The following is a 16640-nucleotide window of genomic DNA, read 5'->3' as shown; positions in this document are numbered from 1 at the left end:
ATGCAGATATGGATGCAGGCGGGGGTGCAGGCAGGGGCACAGGCAGAAGGGCAGGCAGAAAGGCAGACAGGGATGCTGACGGGGATGCAGGCAGGGGAGCAGGTGGGGTTGCAGGCAGGGCTGCAGGCACACAGACCTGCAGGCAGGAGTGCAAAGCTGGGTGCAGGCACACAGAGCAGCAGGCAGAGGACACTCCGAGCTGCAGGCAGGGGACACCCCGAGCTGCAGGCAGGGCTTGCGGGCACATGGAGCTGCAGACAGGGGTGCAGGCAGGATTGCAGGCACATGAAGCCGCAGGCAGGGGACACTTGGACCTGCAGGCAGGGCTGCAGGCACATGGTGCTGCAGGCAGGGGTTACAGGCACACAGGGCTGCAAGCAGGGCTGCAGGCAGGGTTACAGGCACAGAGAGCTGCAGGCAGGGCTGCAGGCAGGGTTACAGGCAGGGTTACAGGCACAGAGAGCTGCAGGCAGGGCTGCAGGCAGGGTTACAGGCAGGATTACAGGCACAGAGAGCTGCAGGCAGGGTTACAGGCACACAGGGCTGCAGACAGGGCTGCAGGCAGGGTCACAGGCACATGGAGCTGCAGGCAGGGTTACAGGCAGGGTTACAGGCACACGGAGCTGCAGGGTTGCAGGCAAGATTACAGGCACAGAGCTGCAGGCAGGGCTGCAGGCAGGGTTACAGGCACAGAGAGCTGCAGGCAGGGCTGCAGGCAGGGCCACAGGCACAGAGAGCTGCAGGCAGGGCTGCAGGCAGGGCCACAGGCACAGAGAGCTGCAGGCAGGTTCTCAGGCACTCGGAGCTGCCCCCGCCCCCGCCCCGCTGCCGCAGGAACGCGGACATCCGCGCGGCTCCGGTGCCTCTTTCGCTTCGCCCGCGGCGCTGGGGGGGGCGGCGCTGCTCGGGCCGAGCGGGGGACACGGGCTCTGCCCTGCGCAGGTACGGGGGGCGCAGCCGGGGCTGCAGCCGGGCCGCTGGGAGCCTTCGCACTGCCCTGTCCCGGGACGGAAAGGCGTTTCAGCCCTGCTCTTCCCAAGCGTTGCTTTGCCACCAGTCATAGGCAGGTTCCCGGTCTCCGCTCCCAGCGGCTCCGTGTCCAGGGGGGTCATTGGGGGGATGTGCTTGAGCTGCAGATGTCCCATGGGCAGATTCCTGCTCGCTGCACCCAGCTGCTCCATGTCCCAGGGGTCACTGAGGGGGTGTGGTTGAATCCTGCTCTTCCCAGGCATTGCTTTGCCACCAGCCATTCCTGGTTTCTGCTCCCAGCTGCTCCGTGTCCGTAGGGGTCATTGAGGGGATGTGGTTGAGCCGGGGTTGTCCCAAGTGTTGCTTTGCCACCAGCCATGGGCAGATTCTTGATCTCTGCTCCCAGCTGCTCCGTGTCCGTGGGGGTCATTGAGGAGACGTGGCTCAGCCTGGTTCATTCCAAGTGTTGCTTTGCCACCAGCCATGGGGCAGATTCCTGGTCTCCATATGTGGCTGCTCCATGTCCGAGGGGTCACTGAGGGTTTGTGGTTGAGTCCTGCTCTTCCCAAGCATTGCTTTGCCACCAACCATTCCTAGTTTCCGCTCCCAGCTGCTCCATGTCCAGGGGGTCATTGAGGGGATGTGCTTGAGCTGCAGATGTCCCATGGGCAGATTCCTGCTCGCTGCACCCAGCTGCTCCATGTCCCAGGGGTCATTGAGGGGGTGCGGTTGAATCCTGCTGTTCCCAGGCATTGCTTTGCCACCAGCCATTCCTGGTCTCCGCTCCCAGCTGCTCCGTGTCCATGGGGGTCATTGAGGGGATATGGTTGAGCTGGGGTTGTCCCAAGCCAAGGTTGCTTTGCCACCAGCCATGGGCAGATTCCTGGTCTCTGCACCAGGCTGCTCCGTGTCCGTGGGGGTCATTGAGGAGACGTGGCTCAGCCTGGTTCATTCCAAGTGTTGCTTTGCCACCAGCCATCGGGAGATTCCTGGTCTCCGTATGAGGCTGCTCCATGTCCCAGGGGTCACTGAGGGGATGTGGTTGAGCCCTGCTCTTCCCAAGTGTTACTTTGCCACCAGCCATGGGGTGATTCCTGGTCTCTGCATGTGACTGCTTTGTGTCCCAGGGGTCAGTGAGGGGACATGCTCCCCTCACATGCTTCCCAAGTTTCCGGGAGAAGGGGATCCCAGGAGGAGCTAGGGATACAGAGCAGGAGCAGGTGGGTTGGGCTGCCCTTGCAAAGACCATCCTTCCCCACAGCCCAACGCGGTGGTGCAAATGTGGCTGCTCAGGGCAGCGGGCTGGAGCTCGGTGGCTGTGCTGGGAGTACTCGGGGTGGCTGCCTTCCTCCTGGTCCTGACCGCAGTGAAGGATGCTGCCCTGCCTACAAGGAACAAAGTAGGTGCCTAGTGGGCCCTAGGTGAGCCCAGGAATGACCACCAGCCGCTTTCCACCTCTCACCCTTCCACCAGCCCTGCCTTCCTCTCTGCTTGGGAACCTTCCTCTAAACTTTTCAGGGCTTGACCTAATCAAGGTAGCACTGGGCAGATCAACAACCCCCTTAAACCACAATCCTGGCTCTTTGTTGAGGAAGGGAGGGAGAAGAGCAGCCCTTCTCCTGGAGCTGCTCCTTTTTCCACCCCAAGCCTGTCCTCTTTGTTTTCAGATATCCAGAGCATGTGGTAGGTTTACATCTCTCTGTCTCCTCGTGGTTTCTGCTGGCTTTCGCACACTGTTAAAAAAGAAGTCAGGGTTTATGAGCTTTGCCACTCCTGAAGGTCTGGGAGCAGCCTGGGCAGCCTGCGCCCTTTGGGACTTGCCAGGATGTCTCCCTGCTCCGCAGACCACCCTGCTGAGCTGCATCTCTCGCTGAGCTGTAATGCTCTTGAACAGCTAAATCAAGGGGATTAGAGATGGAGCGGGGCTGCTAAAGGGAGATTGGATGTGCAAACCCGTGCTGCTTGCATGCACGCACGGGAAGCAGGAGCGGAAGCTCTCTGAAAGCCCCGTGGCACTTGTTGCAGCCTTGAGAGTGCTGTGACCCTGTGTCCCCTCTGCCTCCCCCAGTACGGTCTGGTGTTTGACGCCGGCTCCACGCACACAGCTCTCTACATCTACCGGTGGCCTGCGGACAAGGAGAATGGCACTGGCATCGTCTCCCAGGTGGAAGCCTGCACCGTGTCCGGTGAGTGTGCTGCGATGTGCCCATCCCTCTCGCCCAGGCTCCTGGGTCACTGTCCTGCACTCTCGCAGCATCACTGGAGACTTGAGCTTCTGAGCCTGGGATGGGCCAAAGGAATGCAGCCTGGTGGAAGAGACGAAGTGTTAGAGGGGATAGTTTGCACCTTAGGGAGCCCTACAGTAGTTGGGTGTTCCAGAGGTGGGTAAGGAATGTGGCCCCCGGTCACACTGTTCCCGGTGTCAGCCCAGTCCTGCAGCCCCTGGTTGTGCATCAAATCACAGCTTGGGATGCTGGATGCACAGTTTGCTCCTTCTCCCGTGCTGCTTCTCCGCTTGGATCCTTGGATCTGCTTCCCACAGCATCTCCTCGCAGCTGCTTCCATACCATGCAGCTTCATGTTCCCATGGGGCCTCCTAAACCCAGAAGTCGCTAAACATTGTGGGGTTTCTGCTGGATTTTGTGTGGGGTTCCTGACTGCCCTTTGGGTCAGCAACTCCCTTTGTGGTACCTGTGCAGGTCCAACCACAGCACGGCTCTGGGCTGTCCCTGGGCCACCCGGGTCTGGCCAAGGACCTCTTGAGAGCTCCGTGGGCCGGGGGAAGAGATGGGCATATCCCCTGCTGCCATATCCCCCCTGGGTGCCACTGAGCTCGCTCCATCACAGAATGCCCTCTTGCAGGTCCCGGCATCTCCAGCTACGCAGACGACCCCGCTGGGGCTGGAGCCAGCCTGAAGCCCTGCCTGGACAAGGCCATGAAGATCATCCCGGCAAAGCAGCAGCCGGAGACGCCCACCTACCTGGGGGCCACAGCGGGCATGCGGCTGCTGAGGTAGCAGCAGCGCGCGGAGCCCAGAGCCTCCGACCCCTTCCCCACCGTGTGTCTGTGCATCGCAGCTGGTGCGGGGGGCTGGGACAGGGGGCTGGGGGCACGGGGAGCTGGGGGCACGGGGGCAGGGGGTACGGGGGACTGGGGGTACGGGGGACTGGGAGCACAGGGGACTGGGGTTATGGGGACTGGGGTTATGGGGGACTGGGGGGACTGAGGGCACAGGGGACTGGGGGCACAAAGGACTGGGGTTATGGGGAGCTGGGGGCACAGGGGAGTGGGGTTATAGGGAGCTGGGGGCATGGGGAGCTTGGAACACAGGGGACTGGGGTTAGGGGGACCTGGGGTTATGGGGGCTGGGGTTATGGGGGACTGAGGTTATGGGGACTGGGGTTATGGGGGGCTTCGGGTTATGGAGGACTGGGGTTATGGGGAGCTGGAGGCACGGGGAATGGGGTTATGGGGAGCTGGGGGGACTGAGGGCACAGGGGACTGGGGGCACAAAGGACTGGGGTTATGGGGAGCTGGGGGCACAGGGGGCTGGGGTTATGGGGGACTGGGGACATGGGGAGAATGAGGCACAGGGGACTGAGGTTATGGGGAGCTGGGGGCACAGGGGAGTGGGGTTATGGGGAGAATGGGGCACAGGGGACTGAGGTTATGGGGAGCTGGGGGCATGGGGAGCTGGGGTTATGGGGGACTGGGGGCACAGAGGACTGGGGACATGGGGAGCTGGGAACACAGGGGACTGGGGTTATGGGGAGTTGCAGGCAAGGGGGATTGGGGTTATGGGGAGTTGGAGCCACAGGGGACTGGGGACATGGGGAGATGGGGCACATGGAGATGCAGGCACAAGGGCCTGGGGTTGTGCGGGGCTAGGGGAACAGGGGACTTGGGGCATGGGGGACTGAGGTTATGGGGGACTGGGGTTATGGAGGGCTGAGGGCATGGGGGACTGGAGGCACAGTGGACTGGGGTCACAGGGGGCTGAGATTGTGGGGAGCTGGGGGATAGGGGTTTGTGATTAGGGAGGACTGGAGGCACAAGGGACTGGGACAGAGCATCCCTGTCTGCTCTCTGCCGGGCTGTCCAAGAGAGCTACTTACCATGCCCCCAGGGAACCCCCAGCCCAGAGCAGCCCCAGCCTGGCAGCAGCCCCAGAGGTGGATGAGCCTCCTTGGCCACCTCGTGTCGACCCTCCCACAAGCCCAGGCAGAGCCCACAGGCAGCATTTTTATGGAGACTCCCAACGCTCATTTTGAGGTGTTTGGTGGCTTTGCCGTGTCTCTGAGCAGCCCCGCTCCGTGGCAGCGCACGGCTGCCTCTTGCCGTTATCCCTGCGCTGGAAGGTTCCCAGGCATCGCGTCCTCCAGCGCTTGTGTTTTTCTCCTCCCCTGGGCAGGGTGCAGAACAGCACCAAGGCCGAGCAGGTCTTTGCTGAGGTTGCCAAGGTCATTGGCGAGTACCCTGTGGACTTCCGCGGAGCTCAGATCCTGACGGGCAACGAGGAGGGCTCCTTTGGTTGGGTCACCGTCAACTACCTTCTGGAGACCCTCGTCAAGGTGCAGTCTGGGGGTGTGGGCAGAGGGGGAAGAGCAGTGTAGTTGGGGGCTGGAGAACAAGTGTTACGAGGAGCGCCTGAGAGAGCTGGGGTTGTTTAGCCTGGAGAAGAGGAGGCTGAGGGGAGACCTTATTGCTCTCTACAACTACCTGAAAGGAGTTTAGGGAGTGTTGGGAATGGCTGGACTTAATGACCCAGTGGGTCCCTTCCAACCTAGTGATTCCATGATTCTATGATTCCCCCTGCCTCAGCTACAGCCAGGTTTCTTTATTGCCAGAGGAGAGAAAAATGCAGTTTTAGGCAGCAGTCACCCAAATAAACGCAGCCTGTGGTTGTGAAGTGAAGATTCGTCTCCACCGATGTGATGAGCACAATCAAGGGTCTTTGCATCCAGCTCTGCCCGGCCCTGTGCTCTCCCCTTATTTATGGGTTGATTTTGATGTCAGAGGGATGCAGCGATTTCAGCCCCCAGATGAAGGTGTCGCTCTTTCCCTCCTTAAAGCATCTGGATCCCATCTGTGCAGCAGCCCAGGGCCAGACCTCAGTGCTACAGGGAGGCTGATGTGGGTTGAGAAGGGTGTAGGCAAGAAAGGTCTAAACGGGGGGCCAGGACATGGAAAGTATAGGCAGGGGGGGTGCCCTGTTCCTGCTGTGCCATGGTCTGGGCTGGGAAGCTGCCACCCCTGTGGTGGCCTCTGCTGGGTCCCTGTGGGTGACTCCTGGTGCTGGGCAGCGGTCCTTCACAGGTACATGGACCCACCTGCCAGCAGAAGATGTGGTTGGAGCTCTGGACCTTGGTGGCGCTTCAGCCCAGATCACGTTCCTTCCTGGGACCACCATAGATGATGGCAGCACAAGAGCTCTCTTCAGGCTCTATGGGACCAACTACTCCATTTACACCCACAGTTACCTCTGTTACGGGCAGATGCAGGCCCTGAAGCTGCTGCTGGCCTCCTTACACCAGGTAAGCACCTCCAGCCATGTGCTCCTCTGCTGCTGGCTGAGACATCATCTCACCGAGCTGGGCAGGCAGCACTCGCTGGGTGTGACAGCTGCGGGGCTCGGTGCCTTTGTGCAAACCCCAGTGAGGATGGTGGATACAACTGGTTCACCATGGTCAGAGCCATCCTAGGGGTGTCCCAACAGCAGGGCAGGATGAGCCGAGATGGAGATGGATACCTCAAAGCAAGGTGCCTGACTGCAGACACTGCCAGGATGGTGGTTATCCAGGAGCTGTATCTCAGAACCATCTTTCCCACCAGATCTCCATCCCCATCCTTATGGAGGGGCTGTGTCAGCCCAGCCTCAGCCACAGGGGGTTGAAGGACACAGCTCAGGAGGAGGGAGGAGGTTGGGGAAGACCCAGTGACATTTTTTAGCACCGGTATCGTAGTGAATAAATTGGTGTATAGGTAGAAAACTGAACATGCTGGTCTTCAGCAGCAGGTACTGGGCATGGGAGAGTGAAGGAGGACGGTGTTGCTGCTCAGGGGGACCCTTGTCCATAGCTTGGCTGTGGGATGAGGGCTCAACACCAGCTTGTGCTGGTTGGATGTGGCAAAACACCATGTCCAGAGGACATTGCAAAGAGAAAACAGTGTCCATTTTGGGTTTGCTTCTCAGTTTTGGCTCTCCCCTGGCTCTGGTGACCGTGTGAAGGAAGAGCAGGGACAAAATAGGTCCATGCTCAGCATAGGGTGTGAACTGCCAATGCCTGGAGCATGCAACTCTCACCGTAGCTGATCCGTGACCACAGCGTGGCCGTGCCATGCTTGTCCACGTGATTCTGTGCCCACATCCCATGGATGGGACCCCATAGGTGGTGGGTCCAGCATGTTAATGTCCTGCATCTGGGTGTGGGAACAGTTAGTGGGCTGTTTCTCTCCTTTCCATCCTCATCCTCAGTGCCAGGGCAATGCTAACGGCTCCCGCTCTCTCCAGGGCAGCCCGTCCCCCCAGCAGATATCACACCCCTGCTATCCCAAGGGGTACCAGGAGAACATCACCACGGCAGAGCTCTACGACAGTCCCTGTGTCCGTGCACCGAGCACACCCAGCCCTGCGCAGGTCCTCATGGTGACGGGGACGGGCGACCCAGCAGCGTGCAGCTCGGCCATCCAGAAACTCTTCAACTTCAGCTGTGGGGCCAACGGGACGTGTGGGTTCAACGGGGTTTATCAGCCGCCCGTGTGGGGCCAATTCTTCGTAAGGAGCCTCCGAACCTGTGGATGTGGTGATGGGTGGGGGAGTGTGGGGGCACTGGAGGCTGGCCAAGACCACAGGAAAACCGCCGGAGGAGAAAAGTCTGGGTAGTGCCATCCCTGAAAGCTGGGATGTGCCCGGCACACAGGGATGTGCAGGGTGCTCCTCAGGGTGCCAGGCAGACCCTGACCACCAGCCTCAGTGTGGGGAATGGTCCCTGGGCTCCCTTCGTGTGGGTCAGCAGGCATCACCCTGCGGAGAGGTGGCCTTCGGGACCCCTGCAGAGCGCCCTGAGGGAGGTGTGTGGGGTGGCAGTGGCCTGGCTGCTTCACTAACCTCTACCTTTGGTCTTGAACACCCGTAGGCCTTCTCGGGGCTCTATCACAGCCTTCACTTTCTGAACCTTACTGGAGGGCAGCCCCTCTCCTTGGTCAATGCCACCATAAGGCAGTTCTGCAACAGCACCTGGAAGGAGGTGAGATCGCACTAGGAGATGCCAGCCCTGCCCAGGTTTCATCTGGGCAGCCTAAGGGCTCATCTGGAGCCCATCTTCTGCTTCCCAGGTCCTTCTGCTCCCCAAGCCCAGACATTCCTGGGTCTTTGCTCCCAGCTGCGCTGTGGGCTCTTCCCCAACAGTGTGGGTGCACCCAGCCCTGGTCTGAGCTGGCAGCCCCTGTGCTTCTTCCACCTCGGCAGGTGCAGGAGGAGTTCCCCATCGCTAACAGGACCCACCTGCGTGATGCCTGTGCAGCCAGTTCCTACGCCCTCACCCTTCTCCTGCAAGGCTACAAATTCGACAACATGACATGGCTTAACATCCACTTCATCCGGCAGGTAGGGCAGTTTCCCAGACCCCCACCTTCCACACTTTGTGCCATGAAACGGCTTGTGCCCGCCTAGTCCTGCCCTGCCTGAGTGGGGAATTCATAGAATTATAGAATCACCAGGTTGGAAAAGACCTTTTGACATCATCAAGCCCAACCATACCTGCCCACTACTAAACCAGATCCCTATGCTCTTCATCTGCCCATCTTTTAAGCACTTCCAGGGATGAGGACTCCATTAGGGGTCAGGGGGCAGCACGCTCCCCTGCCCGTGCCCAGGGCAGGGAGAAGGACGGATTCAGAAGCTCTTGAGCCCTGCTAGGACATCTGTCCAGGGCCATTTATGCTCTCCCCAACCTTGTCTCACTAATGGGGTTTCTGTAGCCCAAGGCATGCACAGATACGGTGGCTGTGGAGCAGCAGGACCCGGGGGTGCTGAGCAAAGGTCTGCTCTGGCTCTCCAGCTTGCCTGGAACTTTGCAGCCTTTCACATCCCTCTTTCACATCCCTCTTTCACATCCCTTCTCTGTCTGCACAGGTCGCTGACGTAGACGTGGGCTGGACACTGGGCTACATGCTCAACCTCACCAACATGATTCCCTCAGAGACTCCCCAGAGGGTTGTAGGGCTTCAGAGAAGTAACTGGGTAGCAGCCACAGTTTTACTGGCCGTTATGCTTATCCTCATCTTCTGCCTGCTCACAGTCATGTGCTGCTGGAAAAACTCCTCTGGTTATGAGAGCCTCTAGCAGTATTGGCCAAAGCCACTTAATCCTCCTGATGTGCTTGTACGAGGAGCTGCAAGAGTGGGGAATCACCCCAACACGTCCAGGAGCTGTGAACTGGTCATGGAGGGCACCTGTGTCCTGGCCTGGTGAGCTGGAACCAGCCCAGGCTTTAAAATATCCTCCCTGTCCCTGAGTGCTGTCTGGTTTTCTTTCCCCGTTGCTGCTGGTTGGAGATGCTCTAGGAGAGAGGATTTGGCCACGTGGGGCAGGGGCTCAGTGCTGGGGGCATGGGGACCAAGGTGATGTGGGGTGGCTGAGATGGGGGGTGAAGAGAGGGAGGGGGAGGGAGGGGGAGAGGTGGAGAAGACAGGACATGGGGCAGATGCATCCTGCCCCATCCCAGGAAAAGAGCCTCCGTGGCCACCAAGGGCATGGTCAAACACTGGAACAGACTTCTCAGAGAGATGGTTGATGACTCAAACCTGTTGGTGTTTTAGACCTTAACTTTTGATCAGCCCTGAAATGTTCAAACAGTTGGATTGGATGATCACTGTAGGTCCCCTCCAACTGAAATTCAGTTCAATTCAATTCAATTCAACTCCATTCCAGCCAGAGAGGCAGTGGAACTGGGGCTACAGGGAGAAGATGATGTGGTAGATGGGACTCGTCCTTTGCCCAGGACTGGGAAGCCCTATGAGGCCAGGGATGGCAGTAGCCCCCCTGCTCTCCTTCACGAGGCTCCAGCTGCAAGCCCTGTCTGTGCCTGGGAGACATCTCACCTTCTCTTTCCAGCACACGGAGTGATTTGGGGTATGACAGGGGCAGCTCCCAGGGTCCCCCTTAAGTTTTTGGAGAGTCCTGCTGGCAGCCACTGGGTGCGTGAGGTGAGACACCCCAGCTCTCTGCAGGAAAATGCCTTGTGCCCTGCTGGCTCCTCTTTGAGGTCTGGAAGACACCACAAGGTCTCCAAGGGCATCACCTGTAGCATTGAGTGGTGTTTACTTTCGCCAGAGTTCCTATCGTCATCACCAGCTCTTACTTGGGAGACAAAAACAATAAAGTTGTAATTGTCCGGGAGCAAAGTCACGGCCTTTCCCCACTCTCTGTCTTTTACAATGTTTATTTGGATGACGGGACTGTGAGATGCCTGCCTTCCTGCAGAGACACCAAAGGTCAGCCCCTGGCTGCTGGGAGGTGAATAACAAGGTGAATCATCCTCAGGGCAGGTAACAAATGAGCAGAACCAAAGGCAAAGGCAAGGGCGCAGTCATGGGCAGGACCCACGTCACCCACATGTGGAGGGGCAGAGCAGGACTTGCAGCTTGCTAGAGTCTCAGCCTGACACCAATGGTGTCCACACCTTCTGCTGGTTGGACAAGGTTGTGTCCAGGAAGACGCTGAGGAACATCAGTCCCTTTTTCCAAGAAGAATCATAGGATCATGGAATGGTTTGGGTCAGAAGGGATCTCAAGCCCATCCAGTTCCACCCCCTGCCAGGGGTATGGACACCTCCTACTGGATCAGGTTGCTCCAAGCCCCATCCAACCTGGCCTTGAACCCCTCCAGGGATGGGGCAGCCACCACTGGGCAACCTGGGTTGCTCTGGGCAACCTGGACCAGGGCCTCCCCACCCTCATCATGAAGAATTTCTTCCTAACGTCTAATCTAAATCTTCCCCCTTCCAATTCAAAGCCATTCCCCCTCATCCTATCACTACACAACCTCATAAAAAGCCCCTCCACGGCTTTCCTGGACCCCCATTCAGCACTGGAAGCTGCTCTAAGGTCTTCCCAGAGCCTTCTCTTCTTCAGGCTGAACAACCCCAACTCTGTCAGCCTGAAAAGGAAGACAAGATGACATGGACCCTCTGGGGAGACATGGACCATGCTTCTGACTTTGAGTGCTCAGTTTGCCTTGTGTCTCCAGGACCATCAGATACGGCTAAACCATTCACCCTCAGGAGAGCCAGCTGGAGCTCTGCAGAGCCTTGCATGCCCTCATTCTGGTTGAGCTGCCAGGGACCTGCCTGGCTGTTGGTGATCGCAGTCAGACTCAGCATCACACGAAGCACCCTGTGACCAAAAGGCTGCAGCCATCTGGCACTCAAGGAGCTCTTCTGTGGCCAGGCTGGCTCTCCATAGTCCCATGTGCCAGCCAGTGGGATGGAGGACAGAGCTGTAACAGACAGAGCAGTGTCAGGAGGCGGACAGGCGTGGTTAGGGGTTCTGTGGTGCGTAGGCTTATCCTGGCAGGTCTCCACATGCGGGGAGCTCCTCTGGAAACCTCACGTGGTGCCTATCTGCACGTTGAGGGCAGCTGAGTGTGGGACCAGCCCTCAATTCATCAGAGCTGTAGGGGTTAACGTGCTAAGCATCACTGAACCAGCCTTAGGCTGCCAGTCTTGCTGACAGAAGCGCAGGGCATTCCAGTGCAGACAACCCTCCAGCCCCAACACGCTCTTGCGGGGCTCCAAAACGCAGCCAGGCTCCTACACCCACAGCAGCAGGAGCAGGGCAGCAAGCCCCAAGGCAAGGGTGAGGATGATGAAGGCGACAGCTGCAGCCCACAGGGAAGGCACGTGTCCCTTCACCCACACTGGAGCCTCCGCCGGGATCATGCTGGTGAGGTTCAACATGTAGCCCAACGTCCAGCCAACGTTGGCACTCCCCGCCTGCCCAAAGAGAGAGAGGAGGAGGAGTTAGTCCTGCAGGAAAGCCACACCAACAACGATGCAGGGCCACCTGCTCCTGCACAGCCCAAACGGTGCCATGCTGGGGTGGGGGGCAGGCAGGGCTTTCCAGACCAGGGCTCTTGAGATGCTCCAGAAGCAGGAAGCTGGCTCTTCTTCTGCCTCTACTCCTGCCCACAGGCTGGGGTTGCTGCCTACCTTCATCTGGAAGAAAATGTTGTTCCAGTTGGTCTCATTGAACTTATAGGCGTCGAGGAGGAGTGTGAGGATATAGTTGGCATTGGTGCAATATTTAGGCAGTCGCGCAGGATTCTCTTCAGGGTAGCTAGAAGACAGCTGGGGGGAACGTGTTTGGAGAGGAATGGAAGTTATTTGCAGGCAATTTCCATGCTGGGACAATGCCTTGACTGCTGCACAATGGGCAATGGCTCTGCAGCCACCAGCATCCAGAAAGACTCCTGGACCAGGCAGATATTTTGGACCTGTCCACAGGGCAACTCCTCTGAGGAGGATTTACATTACTCCCCCTGCCCCAGATTCTCCTGTCTCCGCTGCCTCATGCAAGGACCCCTGGCTCCCTGCCCCCTGGTGGTCTCAGCACTTCTCTTGGCCTCACCCATCCCCATTTGCATCCCCCCCAGAGTGGTGTCAGCAGCTGGCTCCCCCTCCCACTGTCCACGAGGGCTCCAGCCTCACCTCCAGCTCCAGCTCCTGTGCTGGACAGGAGATTTTGCTGCCTTCACCTGTCCTGGCTGCCCCTTTCCCAATGTTGCCCACAAGGGTGGGTACAGGATGGTCTTGGCTCCCTCGCAGAGCTCAGGGATGGCTCTGCTCTGTAGGGCACAGCTCAGCACCCAGTGAGCCTTGCCCTGTGGGAGTCCCCACTCCTCCTCCTCCACCCAAAACCTCATTGCTTGCAAGATTTCCCTACAGCCTCCCATGACGAGGAACGTACATCTTCCCAGCTTCTCGTGCAGAAACTCTTGATGGTTTCCCTGACAGTGGCCAGCGGCTGCCCCTCGGTCAGGTTGAGAAACTTGAAGTTATAGTAGAAGGCAGAGAAGGCCTGAAAGGCAAGAGGTAGAAATGGCATTGAGTTACCAAGTGGTGGAAAAAAAGAAGCAGCTGCCCCCGTCTGCCTCAAAGCAAGAGGTGGGGTTAGTCCTTCACCAGGTTTATCCCACCCTAAGGCATCACTGCCGATGACATAGAATCATGGAATGGTTTGGGTTGGAAGGGACCTCAAAGCCCATCCAGTTCCACCCCTGCCATGGGCAGGGACACCTCCCACTGGATCCAGTTGATCCAAGCCCCATCCAGCCTGACCTTGAACACCTCCAGGGATGGGGCAGCCACCACTGCTCTGGGCAACCTGGGCCAGGGCCTCCCCACCCTCATCATGAAGAATTTCTTCCTGATGTCTAATCCAAATCTTTCCTCTTCCAACTTAAAGCCATTCCTCCTCATCCTATCACTCCATGTCCTTGTCAAAAATCCCTCCCCACATTCAGGGACTGAAAGGATCTCCCAGACTGGAAGGATGTCACGGCAGAGGGGATGTGCTGGGTTGAAGGTACTGTAGCAGCACGTGGAGGGCAGGCAGAGCCTGCCCAAAGGCTACCAGAGAAGCTGCCTTTTTTTATGGAAAACCTGGGGTTTGACTAAGTGCCTGTTTATTAAAATGGACCAATTTTGAGAGCTGGCTGGAAAACCAGATGGCAGCAATTCCTGGTGTGCCCTGGAGGTGAGGAATTTGGGAGCTTCTTGCCCCTGCTCTGCTGCAAGGAGGTGACAGTGCCACAGGGCACACAGGGACACCATGGCAGTGACATCCTCTGTCACGGAGGTAGGAAGATGGGATTTGCCTTACAATGAACTGCCCGCTGACCGGGGGCTGGTAGACCCCATCGAAGGTGCAGTCCTGGCTCTGGCCGCATGCTGAGAAGTTGAACAGCTTCTTGATGGCAGCCAGACACTCGGTGGCATTGCCCCTGCCCTCCAGGGTCACGTTCCTGTCACCAAGGATCAAGCGTGGGTCGCTTTGGTTCGTGCAGGGACTGGTGCGGAAGGAAGACAGCGAGACGGTTTCATTGTAGTCTTTTGGGTAGCAAGGGTGATTGACTCGTGAGCTGGAGGATGACTCCTGGGAACAGCAAAATCGCAGGCTGCTGCCTCCTCCAAGCCCTCTTGGTGGGTAGGGTTCACCCAACACTCCCCCCAGAGCCATGGGCACAGGCATCTCTCATCTCCTCAGCAGGGAAAGACCCTCCTGATGTTTAACACTGGTCTTGTTGACCACCTGCAATCCCAGCCTAAGCTTCTCCCTCTGCTTTGTCTCACACCCTCTCCCATGAAGGCAGACCAGTTTCAGACAACCACCAGGTCCCTCTGCTGGCCAGCAGGATCATGATTTGGTGTGTGCAAAGCCCTCTTCACCCCCCTCTAGCTCTGTCTTTAGCTCCAGCCCCAGCCAGGGATACCACCTGGGACCTTCCTGGCTGTGTAGCATGAGCAAGCCCTTCTGGCTCACCAAGGATGCTTCTCTTGGCAAGGTGTAGCTCCATGAAGATCTTCTTCCCTTCCAAAAACTGGCCTGAGAAAGATCTCTGGTTCACTTTCCTCACGTCCATGCAATCACAAAGTAGTGAGGCTTGGGGGCAGCTACAGGATCCCTGTTCCAGCCTCCTCCTTGACCAACTAGGTCGGGTTGCTCACAGCCTTGTCCCGTTAAGTTCTGAGTATCTCTGGGCCTTATTCCAATATTTGACCATTCTTATTGGGAAAACTTTCTCCCCTGCATGAGGTTGGAAACTCCCATGTTCCAGCTTGTGCCTGTTGCTTCTTGTCCTGTTGCTTTGCACCTCTGAGAAGAGCCTGGTCCTACCTTTTATACACCCTGTATGAGGCAGCTGTGTACTACCAGAAGATCTCTCCTGAGCTGCCCCTTCTTGCGCTTCCTATGCTCTTCTCGAAATCTGCCAAACTGTGCTCCAAGGACCCTGTACCTGCTCTCAGTCCCTGCTGATGCCTTTTTGGAGGAGCACTGCCTGGTCTTATTTTATGTGTTAACAAGACTGTGGTTGGTATCACGAGTCAAATTACCCCCAAGTCCCCTCTCACCGCAATCAATTCCTTTGCCAGTCGCTTCAGCATCTCGTTCTGCCCGTAGCAGAGGTAGCTGTGGGTGTAGATGTCGTAGTTATACCCGTACAGCATGAAGTTGGAGGCTTCGTTCCAGTTTATCCCTGAACCTTCAGGCATAAAGCTGATTTGAGTGGATGCTCCTCCAAGATCCAACGCCCCAAAAATGTTGGCCGCCTCTGGACGAACCCAGGTGTGTGTTTTGGGGGAGTACTGCCAGGGCAAGACAGGAGAGGGAGAGGAGTTGCACACGGCTGGGCTTACTTGCCCTGAGCAGAATTCTCATCCCGTTTAAGTCAGTAGGGTTTTGTTACCAAATTCAGTGATTATTCAAGTCAATCATTTCCATACGCGAGGCCCCGCTGCCTCCCCGGCCCCACCAGCCTGGCATCAGAGCCAGAAGAACCAGGGACTGGACTGTTTGGTGGTGAAGATGTGCCAGCACGCTGTGGGCTCAACATGGCTCAGTTACCGGTCCCCAGAGCAATGTGCTGGTGGTGACCTGGCTTGGAGATGCTGCCTTTCCAGGAGAGCAGGCTGCAGAGGTGCTGGTGGGAGAGGAAGGACAGAGACCCACCAGAAACCTGCAAAGGAGCCCAACAGTGCCAGCAGCACTGGGGTGGAGCAGGGCAGGAAAGAGATGTGGTTCAAGCCTCCTTCAGACTGGGACATTAAACCAAAACTGGGGCCTCCCAGCATCGCACAATGGTGGACCTTCTCAGGGCAGCGAGACAAAGCCCAGCAGGAGCCAATGGTCCCCATTGGTTGGCACGGCCAACCTCACTGACCCAAAAGACTCTGTTCACATGGTCTGGAGATGTGCTCTTAACAGAGACAGCCCCATTCCTGACTTCTCCCTCCTCTTTTACTGCAGGCAGGTTTAGGTTGGACAATAGGAGAAGGTTCTTCCCCCAGAGGTTAGTGGAGCACTGGAGCAGCTCCCAGGGCAGCAGTCAAGGCACCAAGCCTGACAGTATTCCAGCAGCATTTTGCCATGGCCCTCCACCCCATGGTGTGAATGTTGGGGTGTCCTGTGCAGGGACAGGAGTTGGACTCTATGGTCCTTGTGGGTCCCTTCCAGCTCAGGGCATTCTAGGAGTCTGTGATCCCCAAAAGCCATTATCCCAGACCTTTCCTTCTGCTCTAAGCAAGCTTAAGCAAAATCAGAACTGCATTAGCCAAGAGGGGCCAAGTGTCTCCCCCTTTTCCCACCTTGGTGAAGGACTCCAGCAGGTAGTTGATGGTGATCCAGCCGTAAGCCCCCTCCTCCTCTCCCGTAAGGATTCGAGCCCCTTTGAAAGCCACAGGGTACTCTCGCATGGTTTTAGCAACTTCAGCCAGGACTTGGTCTGCCACGGAGCTGTTCTGCTCCCTAAGAAGGACTCAAAGGTCAGGACACATACCGAGCTACATCCACACTACAGAGGTGTAGTACTACCAAGAACCAGTCTGTTTTTTTCCCATACTCCAGCTTTTTGCAGCAAGCAGCTTGTGTGAAATGGTATTTCCTGCTACAT

General features: G+C 57.7%; 2 protein-coding genes across 9 annotated transcripts in view; one reads left to right on the top strand and one right to left on the bottom strand.

Annotated features, from left to right (window-relative positions):
• The window catches only part of LOC104059135 (ectonucleoside triphosphate diphosphohydrolase 8-like), a 138223-nt gene that overhangs the window by 110450 nt on the left and 11133 nt on the right, over nt 1-16640 (bottom strand). For 4 of the 7 annotated variants that reach the window (XM_054084178.1, XM_054084180.1, XM_054084179.1 and 1 more), the window contains exons 5-10: nt 16336-16495; nt 15103-15336; nt 13853-14125; nt 12938-13048; nt 12181-12318; nt 10425-11964 (exon numbers count right to left, since the gene is read on the bottom strand). In XM_054084178.1, the coding sequence (XP_053940153.1) occupies nt 11782-11964; nt 12181-12318; nt 12938-13048; nt 13853-14125; nt 15103-15336; nt 16336-16495 (1099 nt within the window). In that variant the 3' untranslated portion in view covers nt 10425-11781. Of the gene's footprint in view, nt 1-10416; nt 11965-12180; nt 12319-12937; nt 13049-13852; nt 14126-15102; nt 15337-16335; nt 16496-16640 lie in introns of those variants that run through there. The other 3 variants (XR_008452999.1, XM_054084177.1, XM_054084182.1) reach the window with 3 other exon arrangements.
• Nucleotides 828-10317, top strand: LOC104059103 (ectonucleoside triphosphate diphosphohydrolase 8). Of its 2 annotated transcripts, none has more exons than XM_054084186.1 (10): nt 828-942; nt 2231-2368; nt 3038-3155; nt 3832-3982; nt 5382-5541; nt 6274-6504; nt 7482-7745; nt 8107-8217; nt 8439-8576; nt 10086-10317. In XM_054084186.1, the coding sequence occupies exons 2-10, from the start codon at nt 2249-2251 to the stop codon at nt 10095-10097; spliced, it is 1305 nt and encodes a 434-aa protein (XP_053940161.1). In that variant the 5' UTR covers nt 828-942; nt 2231-2248; the 3' UTR covers nt 10098-10317. The 2 variants fall into 2 exon arrangements, with proteins under 2 accessions (XP_053940161.1, XP_053940160.1); XM_054084185.1 differs by lacking the exon at nt 10086-10317 and adding an exon at nt 9105-9600.

This window comes from Cuculus canorus, chromosome 19 (genome assembly GCF_017976375.1).
Source record: "Cuculus canorus isolate bCucCan1 chromosome 19, bCucCan1.pri, whole genome shotgun sequence".
In the NCBI taxonomy this organism is placed as follows: Eukaryota; Metazoa; Chordata; class Aves; order Cuculiformes; family Cuculidae; genus Cuculus; species Cuculus canorus.
The sequence above is the reverse complement of the archived record's forward strand: the minus strand, read 5'-3'. Positions and strand labels throughout refer to the sequence as shown.